The sequence below is a fragment of the Aedes aegypti genome, chromosome 1 (assembly GCF_002204515.2).
Source record: "Aedes aegypti strain LVP_AGWG chromosome 1, AaegL5.0 Primary Assembly, whole genome shotgun sequence".
Taxonomy (NCBI): domain Eukaryota; kingdom Metazoa; phylum Arthropoda; class Insecta; order Diptera; family Culicidae; genus Aedes; species Aedes aegypti.
In genome coordinates, this window is record NC_035107.1 from 82,802,652 (window position 1) to 82,816,637 (window position 13,986).

The 13,986-nt window shown below is 38.7% G+C and overlaps 1 protein-coding gene across 1 annotated transcript; it reads left to right on the forward strand.

Moving 5' to 3' along the window:
* The first annotated feature begins 2,296 nt into the window (after nt 1–2,296).
* Nucleotides 2,297–11,259, forward strand: LOC5568416 (cytochrome P450 4g15). The gene is made up of 3 exons (XM_001658018.2): nt 2,297–3,152; nt 9,882–10,720; nt 10,794–11,259. The coding sequence occupies exons 1-3, from the start codon at nt 2,488–2,490 to the stop codon at nt 10,952–10,954; spliced, it is 1,665 nt and encodes a 554-aa protein (XP_001658068.2). The 5' UTR covers nt 2,297–2,487; the 3' UTR covers nt 10,955–11,259.
* The last annotated feature ends 2,727 nt before the right edge of the window (nt 11,260–13,986 follow it).

Sequence of the window (13,986 nt, forward strand, 5' to 3'; positions counted from 1 at the left end):
GTGTTGTTTTGGTACGTAAATTACGAACATTTTGATAATAAATGGACAAAAATGATCTGGATGGTAGATCGGTGTTCGGGAGGGTTGCACTATGATGGTTGGGCTAGGGGTTTCCATGGAGCCTGCTTTGATGCCTTCCAATGTCAGCGTTGATGATGAAACAAAGTGGATGAGCGACACTTCTCTGAAACTGGAGGGTTGATCAGAATCCTTACTGTTCGAAGCATGGCTGTACTTGTACGTGATTTGCTGATTGGAAGACCCCTCCTCTGTACTCACCTGGACCAGGACGGTGCATCTCGGTGTCAGCGTTGATTATTGTATTATTGAAAAAGTTCTATTTTTCAAATGGTAACTATCGATGTAATTTATTTAAGGTCAACTTTAAATGTCTATTTCTTATAAAGCTATAAGTAGACTTACCAATAAACTGTGAATAATGTATACAATTATGAATCCATTACCACAATCTCCATAGAAGTCTTTACAGAGGACTTTGTATCACACAGATTTTCTCAGATCTTCGGAGAATGCTGAACAGAAGCATCCCAAATAGTATTCACAGAACTATTCAAAGCGATCTTCCCAGAAATTTACTCAAAATTTACTCAAATAATACACACATATTTTTACAGAAAATTTTCAAGAAAACTCATCAGAGGTAGTCACAGAACCTTACACAAAAGTCTTCACATAAATAGAAGTCATTACAAAATCCTCAAGGGAAAAAAACTCTCAATTATCTTTGCAGAATTCTCCACAAAAGTGCCATCGTAGGTCCTGTCAGAAGTTTTTACAGTGGTTTTTGCATCATCACCACATAGGTCTCCACAGAAAGTCCTAAAAGAACTTCACACGGACTTCTTCTTTCAGGACTAAACAAAAGTATTCAAAGAGGTATCCGATCGATTATCTATAGAAGTCTTCCCAAAAAGCAGCGCGTAAGAAAAGGAACGTAGTTTTTGTTTACCCGAGCTAATTTAAGTAACAAACAGATTACAAGTTATGTTTTCCGATAACAAGCATTTGATAACATGCTTTTTTATACAGCCATTTTCCCTCATTGATAAGTCATTATGTTTTCAATTAGTTATAAAAGTCAAATTATGATAACAAACATTTGACGTCAATGGCATGTTCGTTTTTACAGATCAAAATTCGTTGATAACAAGAGTATTTGTATTGATAACAAAAAAATAACAAGATTAATTCATGTGTACCGTTTTGACTCATATTCCGAACACTTAAGGCCAACAGTGACTTCAAATGCATCTGGTGGGCATAAATTAGCTGATATTTGCGAAAATTATAACTTCTACGCAAAGTCTAACCGTTAGCTGTTGGGTGTGCCGATATAAATATTTATTTAAACTTGTTTAGTATTGTTTTGACGTTAAAGAATGGAACAACATTTCGATTCAAATGCCTAACACTGTGTTCATTCTGTCTCATGTTCCGGACACCTTGATTCAAATTCCGAACAGCACGAATAAATCGTATTCAAAAGAACAATTTCATAAATAAATTTGTCTGAGCTAGTTTAAATGACCTCGAACTTGAGAATCATCAGTATTCTCGATGTACGAAATAGATTGGAAGACGTTTAAATTGAATTATAAATGACTGCCATTTCCTGGTAATTTGGTGACATATTACAGCGAAACATTTCAACCAAATCACCATAAAAAACCTAGTGTCGAAATATGAGTCTGTTCGGAATTTGAGACAAAACGGTATATCTTGCGGTTGTTATTCGACTTTGCTTTAGTACTGTACCGGTAATCGAAACTAACCACTTTTAGAATGGCCTTGCTTTACAATTGCGTAGTTACCAACTAAGCTCAACAAAGGCCATTCAATAACCTTTTTTACAGAATCAGCATCAGAATCATGGCAATGATAAAAAAATGTTGAAGCATTTCAAACTTCGCCAATAACTCATCCATTCCGAGCACTATGTGCAAATGAGATCGCTTTCAGTACCTCAACCCTGGGTTACTCCCGGCTGCCCATCGTCCCGGGACTACGTGGCTGTCGGCAGCTACTAAATACCTACACTAATTATAATGCATTCAAAAGTTTATGGGTTCGATAAATTTCGATACGACGACAAAATGCTTCCCACTGGAAGCGCTGAATCACCTCCCGTCCCCATCCCGTCGCGTCGTCCCTTTGCATTTGCAAGTGCATTTCCCTCGCTGAACTACAGCACCGGTCGGTGCCGGATTGACGAGCGAATTTTTAATTACCATTTCGATTTCGCCGCTTATAAATACACCATCCCGGGTCGTAAATTATCCAAGTCGCATTCGGAGGTACAGCAGAGCGTGCGCGTATTCCCAGTGTGACGCGAGAAACGACCAATCAAACGACGGAAGCTTGAGAGTGTGAAATTCGCTTTTCGGTGGGGCCGTCAGGCTTAGAATAGGGGTTTAGAAGAAGGATCTCGATCCGCGTTTTTCCGGTGTGAGCGGTGTGATTTACAAGATGAGCGCGGAAATTGTGGCCGAGCGGGGCAGCAGCCTGGTGTCGCTGGCCGTGCCGATGGTCATTTTTATGACCCTGGTCCTGGTGGCCAGTGCATTGTTCCATTTCTGGATGATATCCCGGCGGTACGTTCAACTGGGGAACAAGATTCCCGGACCGAGGGCCTATCCGTTCATTGGCAATGCCAATATGCTGCTGGGGATGAACCACAATGAGATCATGGAGCGGGCGATGCAGTTGAGTTATATCTATGGAAGTGTGGCTCGGGGCTGGCTCGGGTATCATTTGGTGGTGTTTTTGACCGAGCCAGCGGACATTGAGATCATCCTGAACAGTTATGTGCACCTGACAAAGTCCAGCGAGTACAGGTTTTTCAAGCCATGGCTTGGGGATGGGCTGTTGATCAGCAGTGGCGAGAAGTGGCGATCGCATCGGAAACTGATCGCTCCGGCGTTTCACATGAACGTCTTGAAGACGTTCGTGGATGTGTTCAACGATAACAGTTTGGCCGTAGTGGAACGGATGCGAAAGGAGGTGGGGAAGGAGTTCGACGTGCACGACTATATGAGTGAAGTTACGGTGGATATTCTGCTGGAGACGGCCATGGGCTCGCAGAGGACGAGCGAGAGCAAGGAGGGATTCGACTATGCGATGGCTGTGATGAAGTAAGTTTGCGGGGATTCTTTGTGTGAATATTAAAAATCTAGTTAGTGAAACCAAATGAAGTGTTAGTGATGGATTCAACCGCTCAGAATTTACGTTCTCTGGGCCCATTCAGGCCGACATTCCGCAGTTTACGAACCAAGAGTCCAATACGGGCGTTTATTAGAAGTTCTCAAGTTTGAATATGCGACTATCCAATCAATGTAATTTGAGGGTGTTTGAAGCAAAAAGGTGATGATACAAAAAACTGGTTGTGAGAAAATCAACTTTGAAGTTTATTAATCAATTTTACGTTCCATACAACATGCATGGAAGCTTATAAAATATTTTACGATTTATCTTATGTTTTCTGTTGGACGAACAAATTGAAAGAGGAAAGCTTGAAAAGGGCATATTTTTTTAGTATACTCAGTAGTAATCCAAAACATTCCAAAAATTTTACTTACACCCCTTTGCGTTTGGGCCCATTATTTGTTCATTGGTAAAAAGTTTTACACTGTGCTTAAGGTGCTGCCCTCCCGCTGACACGATAAAAATTGTTCATTTCTTCTTCACATGATAACCACGATCATAATCATCACAGCATCTCAATCGGGGCTTTGGACCTGTAGCTCAGATTCTGAATAGTTTCATGCATTCAAGTATGTTTATAACAGCATCTTTGGGTGCCACTGACATCAAAGATCATTTTCGTAGATTGCACCATACAAATTTTATCCGAAATTTACGCAGCTCAGATCAGAATTCTGAGTTTAAATGTGCATGTTTTTTCGGACATGCTGTTATTAGAAGCCGTACAAAATATTTTAAAGATTTTTGAACATAATGGATTTGTGCGAGGATTTCCTCCTTCCTTTCGTTGCAATCTTGACGAGATGCTTAGCGGATTTTCAGTAAATCTTAGTTTTTTGTCTTTAGAAATCTATTGATTCTGAGATCTTAGGTTAATTGCTTGTCTTAAAATTACTTGAAGGGAGTTCTTTGTTGGCTTTCCAACAAGATTTCTTATCAACTACATGGAATATTTTTGGAAAGCTTGTTCTGCAATGATTTTAAAAAGAATCTGTTTACCAAAAAAAACAAGATATATCACCGGTGAGAAAAAGTGAAAAGGATCTCATTCATTTATTTAGTTAACATCTAAACGGATAACACTGAATCAACAATTTCACGTACCCTCGGACGGGGCTACTTTTGATTCCAGGGGCTACTTTGGACACTCACCTTTTGTATTTATTAGCAGCGTAAATATCAATCTAAGCAATTTTGTGTCTTCAGCACTTTTATTAACCAATATATGCTCTACCACTAGGCATGATTTTTTCTTGGAACAACATCAACAATAACAGGATAAACAAGAAAACCTTTCCAAAAAGCCACAATAAATATTCACAAGGTATAATACATTGGCTTTACAAACATTGTTTGAATTTTAACCATGTCTTGGAAACTTATTGGGAGCATCACAAAACTATCGAATCGTCATGTTTCATAAAAATCTTGTGATTTGTTTTGCTTAAAATTGTTGTTTTATTGAAATAATTGATCAAAGGTCTTATTTTTGCGACTTCTATTTTATTACAATGTTTTGGTTTGTGTATTTTACAACATAAAAAATAAAATAAAATAAATGTTTGTAAAAGTGAATAGACATAAAACACATATATTTCAATACGTACCAATGCGAAATTCACAACATAATCTCTAAAAAACTATTTTTCGTCATATTTTACATGAATTTGTAGTACAGAACAGTTGCATCCTTCAAATGCATAAATTGAATTACTCTTAAGCCAGCTCTAAACTACTAAGAAGCTAAAAGCATATTACAAAAGCAAACTTACTTCTTTACGATCTTGCTAAACTTTACTTCATAGATTGCGTTTTTTAATGAAAATTACTTACTGGTATTAAATTAGTTACCGGTATTAATGTGATCCTTCAACATATCGTTCATATAACAGTAAGAATAGAAAAAAAGAGTTTTTGTACATAATTAATTCATCATCGCAGTACCTAGTAGTTACGTCGTTCGTTTATGTCAACTTGAAAATCGAGCACTCGTAACTGATAGAGGAAGTTGAAAATTTAAGTTTCATACTGCAAACTGAGAATAGTGAATGGCATGTTTCGTTGAAATTTGTTATATATGTGTAATTGATTCTAGCTTTGCAATTTTCTACATTAAGTTTATCAATGAAAAACGTTCCATAACATCAAAGTGGACGACAATCTATTAAATCAGTTTGAAAGTTATAAGGAAAAATCATTTCATTAGCAAATTGTGAAAATGTCCAAAGTAGCCCCTTTTTTGTCTTGAAGGACACACTTTTTTCGCTATTCAAGCATTTTTGTTATTTCTTGATGGATTTGCCTCATATTTTGCACATTTGTTACGTACATATACAACTTAAATATAGGCAAAAATTATCCACATTTATCCATAATTCTAAGAGTTACAAATCCTCAAAGTTAAAGAATGTGGATATAATGTCAAAAGAAGCCCCGTTTGACGGTAACAATATTCGGATCGTGGCCGCTTCTCTTCATCCTCAGTTCTGCCCCACGCTCGCCAAATCGATGCGCTCCACGCCGTCTTGTACCAACCGGATCCGAAGCGAACAGCATCTTTGCAGGGTTGGTGTCCGACATTCTTGAAACATGCCCTGTCCATCGTATCCTTCCAGCTTTGGCAACCTTCTGGATACTGGGTTCGCCGTAGAGTTGGGCTAGCTCGTGGTTCATCTTTTGCCGTTGCATATTAATAACAAAAGCTCATGTAGTTTCATTATAGTTCCAACAAACTTGCATATCACCCATTGTTTGAAATTTAACTTTATCTAAATAACGAGATTTGCTGCAAATGTTCTCTGCAAACAGCAATGAAGTCAAGTTTATCAAGATGGATTCAGTAACTTTACAAACAAACTCTTGCAACTTTTCCAAAAATGCCTATTTTAATGTTATGTTTCAAATTACTTTCAATGAAAGCATCTGCAACTGTAGTTTGTTGCATTCAAGTTCCGTTTCAATGCCTACTACTAAAGAAGATAAATCCTAGTTGCGCGAAAGTTGCACTTAACTACGTGTTTGACAGCTAGAAGTTTGTTTGTTTCAATCCAGTTGCAATATAGTTGAGTTTTACATTACGCACCATGTAACTATGAAAACATGTTCTAGCAACAGTTTAAATGGTTCTCATATGTTGCGCGAAAGTTTTTGCAATAACTTTAGTTTATTTGAGGTGTGGCCTAATTTCGCCAGTAATGAACTTGTAAACCGAAGGGTGCAGTTAAGTAACAAACAACAAGCCTTCATTAACAGGTAATGTGGTCGCTTATATAGTGGATTGTTGAAGAAATTGTTCGAAGAGCTGGTGGAGTAGGAAGTAGAGGAGAAGATCTATGATCTAGAGTTCAAAAGTTCGATTCTCGTATATATTTTTGTTTTCATTTTTTTTCTCCTATTTTTTTTGCAACAAATAAGCAATTTCACTGTAACATAAATATGTTGCAAACAGACTCCGCCTCTTGCGCTTTTTGCGTTTCAATTCAATTGTAAGTCATAGTTTTAGCATTTGACAACTCTGATTAGTTTCAAGAGATGTTTTTATTCTTGAGTTGAAACAAACTGTGCTGCTTGGGTTATGTTCCTTGTGTAAGTGCAGCTGATCTGGCGATACTGGAGTAGCATCCACGGGCGGCCAATCAAGCTCAAGCTATCAAGCTCACCTTATACCCTAGTGGCACAGATGTTATAATAGGAAAATTTATATTCAGTGTATTGCAAATTAAGAATTTCCCGAAGAGTTTTCTAGAGGAATCTTAGAAAGAATTAATTTAAGATTCTCTGAAGATTTTTTTTTAAGAACATTGGTGAAATTCCTGCTAGAATCTTGAATGAATTCATAAAGAAAACATTAGAGGAATACACTGAAAAATGTGTTACACTTGCAAACAATTAAGATTCCTGCGTGAATTTCCGAAACTCATATATGTTTTTTTCTAAAAGGCAAGAATTAATGCATCTTTTTTTTTAAATGGCCCAAATAGCCGTAGCGGTAAACGCGCAGCTATTCAGCATGACCATGCTGAGCGTCGTGCGTTAGAATTCCGCTGGTCGAGGATCTTTTCGTAAAGGAAATTTACTCGATTCCCAGGGAATAGAGTATCTTCGTACCTGCCACACGATATACACATGCAAAAATGGTCAATCGGCAAAGAAAGCTCTCAGTTAATAACTGTGGAAGTACTTATAAGAACTCTAATCTGAGAAGCAGGCTTTGTTCCAGTTGGAACGTAACGCCAGAAAGAAGAAGAAGAAGATTTGAAAAAATGAAAATCACTGAAGAAATCTCAGTAACGATTTAGAAATAAATGGGTGAAGGTATTGCTTCAACATTTCCAGGAGAAATGCTAGGAGAAATACTTGAACGCATCACTGGAAAAAATACTGGAGGAATCCATCCCTGACCAAATCTCTTAAGCAATTACCAACATCTCTCTTTAAAATCTGCGCATATTTCCACAATGTTAAAATTTTTAGAGGAATCTTAGGGGTATTTTTTCCGGGGATTCCATTCGGGATTTATTCAGGTATTCGTCCAAGGATTTTGCCCCAAAATTCTATGAGAATACTTCCGAAGATTCCTCAACGAATTCCTCCTACAGAAATCTCCAGGAGCTCTTCCAGGAATTCAACCGAATTCAACTGAAATTCCTCCGGGGATTTCCTCCTGGAATCCTCCCCGGTAATTATCTCCAAGAATTCTTCAGGAAATTTCGTCCAGGAATTTCTCTAGAGATTTTTTCCAGGAATTTCTCCAAGGATTTCCTCTAGCAATCCCTCCAGGGATTCGCTCCAAGAATTCTTCCATAAATTTCCTCCAGGAGTTCCTCCAAAGATTTTTTTTTTTCAAGAATTCCTTAGGGGATTTCCCCCAACAACGCCTCCGGGGATTTTATCCAGGAATTTTTCAGGGAAGTTACAAGAGTTCCTCTGAGGATTTTGCCCAGAAATTCATAAAGAATTTTCTCCGCTGATTTTCTCCAGGAATTAGTTTGGGGATTTTCTTGGAAAAGTTATCTGGAGATTTCCTCCAGGAATTTCTCTGAGGTTTTGCACCAGGAATTTCTCGCCTGAAATTCCTCTGGGATTTCCTGCAGGAATTCCTCAGAGGATTCTCAATAGCAATTCCTGTGAGGGATTCGTCTTGAAATTCTTACGGACTTTCCTCTAGAAATTGCTCCAGGGATTTCCTGCATAAACTCCTCTGGGAATTTCGTCTCGCCAAATTCCTTCAGATTTTGCTCCGTTAATTTCCTCCAGAAATTCTTCCGGAGATTTGCTCCAAGAATTGCTCCTGGGATTTCTTCCAGGAACTCCTTTTAGTGTTTTTCCAAAGAATTCCTCCGTGGATTTCCTGCAGAAATTCATCCAGAGAATTTTTGAAAAAAAAATCGTCCGGGGATTTTCTTTATAGTTCCTCCCAAAAGTTCCTTCAGATTTGCTTCGGGCATTCCTCCAAGAATTTCTACAGAATTCCATCAGGATAAGCTTCGGAGTTGCTCCAAGAATTCCATCAGAACTCCTCCATAAATTCCTACATAAATTCCTCCTGAAGTCCTTCAGTAATTCTTCTAGAATTTCTGCTGGGAATTCCTTCGGAGTTCCACCGAGAATTCCTTCGCATTTCTGTCATGGATTCTCCAGGAATGTTTTCAATGTTCTTTTAGAAATTCCTCTGATTTCCTTCAGAAATCCCTCAGAGCTCCTTTGAAGATCCTCCAGGATTTTCTCCATAGTTCTTTAACAACAGTTCACACAGCTACACAACTACACTCGGAAGGAAAATAAGCACGCATCAGGGGTGCGTCAGCTTTGATAATTTCCAAAGTTTAGAACAGCGTCAGCGTTTCTAGTACATGCGTGAATTTGACGCAACGCATCTTTGTGGGTTGCTCGATGGACTTATCCATCGGTGTACTAAAATCTCTCGGTCTGAGTATTATGACACTTGAGCGGAGCAAGAGTACGTGGGAAGCATTCGGAAGCGTGCACCGCTCAAGTGTCACAATTCTTGAATGGAGTGAGTTTAGTACACCGGTAGATTAGACCATCGAAAATAATTTCTGCAAACCGAGCTGTCAGTTGAAGTTGACGGACCATTGTGGCCCACGCTTTTATGGGGCGAATTATGAGTTTGTACATATAAATCAATATTTTATTCAAATTCGACTTCTGGTCGAATAGGAAGTTTGCTACTTTATGTAACGTTAAAAGCTGAGCTACAATGGTGTGAGCGGCGGCGCGGCGCGGCAGAATATGATCCTTACATTTTGTGTCAAAACCGGCCGCACCGCTTTGCCGCTACCATAATTTTAGCCCAGCCTTAAGTTCTGCATGAGCTAACTTTAGTCTATTGAGCAACTAGAAAGCTCTAGAAACTAATACAGTGCTTACCAATACCTACTTGAAAACTGTGGTTTAAAATTGTTTTAAACAAAACCGCCAGTTATACAAATAAAAGAAGATTTAGAAATCACCAGATCGCTTTGGGTAATTGTTTCTATTGAAAATTACTAAATTAAAAGATAATATGGTAATTTACTGCATCAGCACCATTCGACTATTATTGGCAACCGAAATTGAAGCGTCTATATTCTCAATATATACTTTTCTCGAAATTTCAAACAGATCTTAAATTGTCAAATTTCCATATTGATTTCCAGAATGTGTGACATCCTGCACTCCCGCCAGTTGAAATTCCACCTCCGGATGGACTCCGTCTTCAACTTCACCAAAATCAAGCAGGAACAGGAACGCCTGCTCGGTATCATCCACGGCCTCACCCGGAAGGTCGTCAAGCAGAAGAAGGAACTCTTCGAGAAGAACTTTGCCGACGGAAAGCTGCCTTCGCCGTCCCTCTCAGAAATCATTGCCAAGGAAGAGTCCGAATCCAAGGAATCGCTTCCGGTCATCTCGCAGGGTTCGCTCCTCAGGGACGATCTGGATTTCAACGATGAAAACGACATCGGCGAGAAGCGAAGGCTTGCGTTCCTGGACCTGATGATCGAAACGGCCAAGAGCGGTGCCGATCTGACCGATGAAGAGATCAAGGAAGAAGTCGACACTATCATGTTTGAAGGACACGACACCACTGCGGCCGGATCTAGCTTTGTTCTGTGCCTTCTCGGCATTCATCAGGACGTTCAGGATCGAGTATACAAAGAAATCTACCAGATCTTCGGCAACTCCAAGCGGAAAGCTACATTCAACGATACCTTGGAGATGAAATACCTGGAACGAGTGATCTTTGAAACCTTGAGAATGTATCCACCGGTTCCGGTGATTGCCCGCAAAGTGACCCAAGATGTCCGTCTGGCATCCCACGACTACGTGGTTCCAGCCGGAACCACGGTCGTCATCGGAACTTACAAAGTGCACCGACGGGCGGACATCTACCCTAATCCAGATGTGTTCAACCCGGACAATTTCCTACCGGAACGCACACAGAATCGCCACTACTACAGCTACATCCCATTCAGCGCCGGACCGCGAAGTTGCGTCGGTAAGTGATTCCTGGAAAACCCCTTTTATCTGGGAACCTAACCTCACCTCTTTCTCCCCGCTCCCTCTCACAGGTAGAAAATATGCCATGCTGAAACTGAAGGTCCTTCTGTCAACCATTCTGCGCAACTACAGGGTCGTGTCCAATCTCAAGGAATCGGACTTTAAGCTACAAGGCGACATTATCCTGAAACGGACCGATGGCTTCAGAATACAGCTGGAACCGAGAGTCTAATCAATTATGACCACGAACTGAGCCATGCAGGGAGCCCTCGGGCTGATAAGATGTCGCGACATTGCCGATGGACACCGAATGGACGATAGATTAAATAGAACTCGTTGTATAGCCTTTTTATGATACTGTTAATTGAATTGTTCGGTTCCCGATTGCCAGGTCGAGCCGATTGTTGTTGCTTTTGCTTTTGCTTGATGCTTTTGTTTTTCGCTTCATCCCAGAACGTTATTTATTTGCTACTTCGCTTTCGCTTTCTGTCCCCTTTCGAGCATAAATGGGAGATAATAAAACCTTCTCCGCTTAGATGCTAGTGTTGATTTTTTTTTCGAGTTCATTCATATCCGAAACAAAAGGATTATCGTCTGACCCCAGACGACAACGATATCGCAAAAAAGCGGTCAATATGGTCAATCAATGTTTGTTGTTCTGAGCGTCTCGGAGAGTTGTTAAGATAAGACGGTAAGGGTTAGTCGATGAAGTTGTTCCATTAATGAGTGGTCTTCAAGATAAGGGATACAATGTTTGGTTATAAAGCTTCGCCAAAACATGCTTCCTGGGATTGAGGCATTGGAATGTTTATGGCTTCTGGCGGTACGGTTACAAAGGAATGTTTAGGGTATGATTGCGGCGATCGGTCAGTTTGAAGCAGATATTTGGAACAATGAATCAAATCTGAAACGTTTTAGATTTCTCAGCTTACGGAAAATAGAACCTGCAACAACTTCAAAAAATAGTTTCCCAAATACTTATTCCGTTAAATAGATTGAAAGCGTCCGAAACATTGCTTGTGTAATTCTAATTGCATTTCAATGTTGATCTCAAAAACGTTTTACTGAAATTATACATACAATAAAGGTTGGCCTGAAAATTTGTTTGAATATCAAAAGCTTGTTCTTAAGACAAAGTTTTATTTTATTTATTTATTTATTTATTTTTCATAATAATGTAGTGTAAGGAACTTCCTTTTTTGATACTACACACGTTGAATTCATGGAATCTAGTATAACAAATCCGAAACTGACAATGAACTGATGATATACAATAAAAAAAATCTAAACCTATTGCTGATATTGGCTGTTGAACAATGCGGCACACTCCTGTCGAAATCCACTTACACTAGTCATGTTTTTCAAAACGGAAGGAAGATGGTTCCAAAATACTATACCCTGGACAAATAGTGTATTCCTATAATGAGACGTGCAGAACCGTGGAAGAAGAAAATTGCGATTACGATTGTTTTGAAACGAGTGAAGTTTAGTGTACAAATATTTAGGAGACCTTTTAGTTAAAAGTTTAAATAACATATTACAACTACGAATTTTATGAAAGTCTTGAAAACGACAACCCAAGAGATGTGATTGTAAATGGGAAACTCTAGAGAATCTGGAAAGATTAAAAACATATCGTACGCATGAGTTCAAAGCTTTACGTAAACGATCCATAGCTATGGCAGAGGCGTTCAATAAAAGAACATCTCCATAAACGAAGTGCGGCAACAGCAATGATTTAAAGAGTTTTAATTTCACCGAGATTGGTAAGGTATTAGAAGTGATTCTAAGTACACGAAGCCCTCTATATATTTTTGAACACTGAGCATTTATGTGCCCTTCCCATTCAAGATTGCTTTGAAAAACAAATCCCAGAGTGGTAACATTGTCGACATATTTAATTATGGAATTTCCAAATAATATAATAGGACGTTGGTTGACTTCTCTGTTTCTTGACATGAACATAGCTTTGGTTTTAGCAGGATTAACAGGTAAGAGATTACTCGTAGACCATTCCAAAATTCGTGAGAGATCCTCATTTAAAATAGCCGCCAATTCATCCGACGATAGAGCAGTAGATGTAATGTAAATTTGGACGTCATCCGCGAACAAATGAATATGACAGTATTTAAGTACACTCGGTAAATCATTAATAAACATAGTAAAAAGAAGAGAGCCTAAAATCGAACCCTGTGGTACTCCGGATAAAATATTAACAGTATCTGAGTAACATCCATCTACGCAAACAAATTGTGACCTATTTGATAGGTATGATTGCAACAAACGAACAGCTGCTCTAGAAAACATGAATTTTGATGATAATTTAGCTAATAATTTCGAATGAGATACTCTGTCAAACGCCTTTGAAAAATCTATCATAAGAAGAAAGGCAATGCCTTGCTTATCTACTGTAGAAAGAATATCGTCATGAAGTTAAAGCAATGCTGTCGTTGTACTGTGCCCTGTTCTAAACCCAGATTGAAATTCTGACAATAGATCGAAATAGATCAAATGTTCTTGGATTTGCAATTTTAGAATATTTTCGAAAGCTTTGGATAAACTACTAAGCATACTTATGGGCCTTAAGTTTTCGAGAGAATCGCTTGATGGTTTTTTTTCGTATTGGTAAGACTTTGGAAGTTTTTCAAGCACGAGGATATTTGGATGTGGAAATGATCAGATTGAAGATGTAACTTATTTGCCGAACTACCTAAGGAAGAATCAATCGAATGAACTGAATTGGAATGTTATTCACTCCGATAGCATTAGATTTTATAGATTTAATTGTCAAAATGACGTCATGATCTCTGATCTGTGTAAACTGAAATCCTTGAATATTTTGAGGAGGAATAGAGATGCTACTGCTATCAACAGTAAAGTTAGAAGCAAAACAATCGTTGATTTTTGTACCTGTGTTTTCAAAATTACTTTTACTTGAAGATGTACATGTTGCGCCAATTTGTTTTAGCTTTTTCCATAGATTTTTTGAAGAGTTAGAGGAATCTATCCTTCGGGACACCAGATTTGATTTAGCGCAAGCAATAAGCTGTGTAACCTTGTTACGAAGGCGTTTGTATTGACTGTGATTATGCGATGATCGGTCGGAAACCCACAAACGATACGCTACGTCACGTTCGATCATCGCCTTCTGGATATCACTGTTAAACCATGGATTACGTTTTGGTTTGGAGCAATGAAGAGGAATGAAGGTATCTTGTAAATTACACAATATTCTGTTAAAAAGGTCAACTGCTATATACGAAT

Bases quoted from the DNA above. Each gene is read 5' to 3' on its own strand.
- LOC5568416 (XM_001658018.2), top strand. From the start codon at position 2,488: ATGAGCGCGGAAATTGTGGCCGAGCGGGGCAGCAGCCTGGTGTCGCTG. The intron at 3,153-9,881 runs GTAAGTTTGCGG...ATTGATTTCCAG, and splicing joins TATGCGATGGCTGTGATGAA to AATGTGTGACATCCTGCACT. The intron at 10,721-10,793 runs GTAAGTGATTCC...TCCCTCTCACAG, and splicing joins CGGACCGCGAAGTTGCGTCG to GTAGAAAATATGCCATGCTG.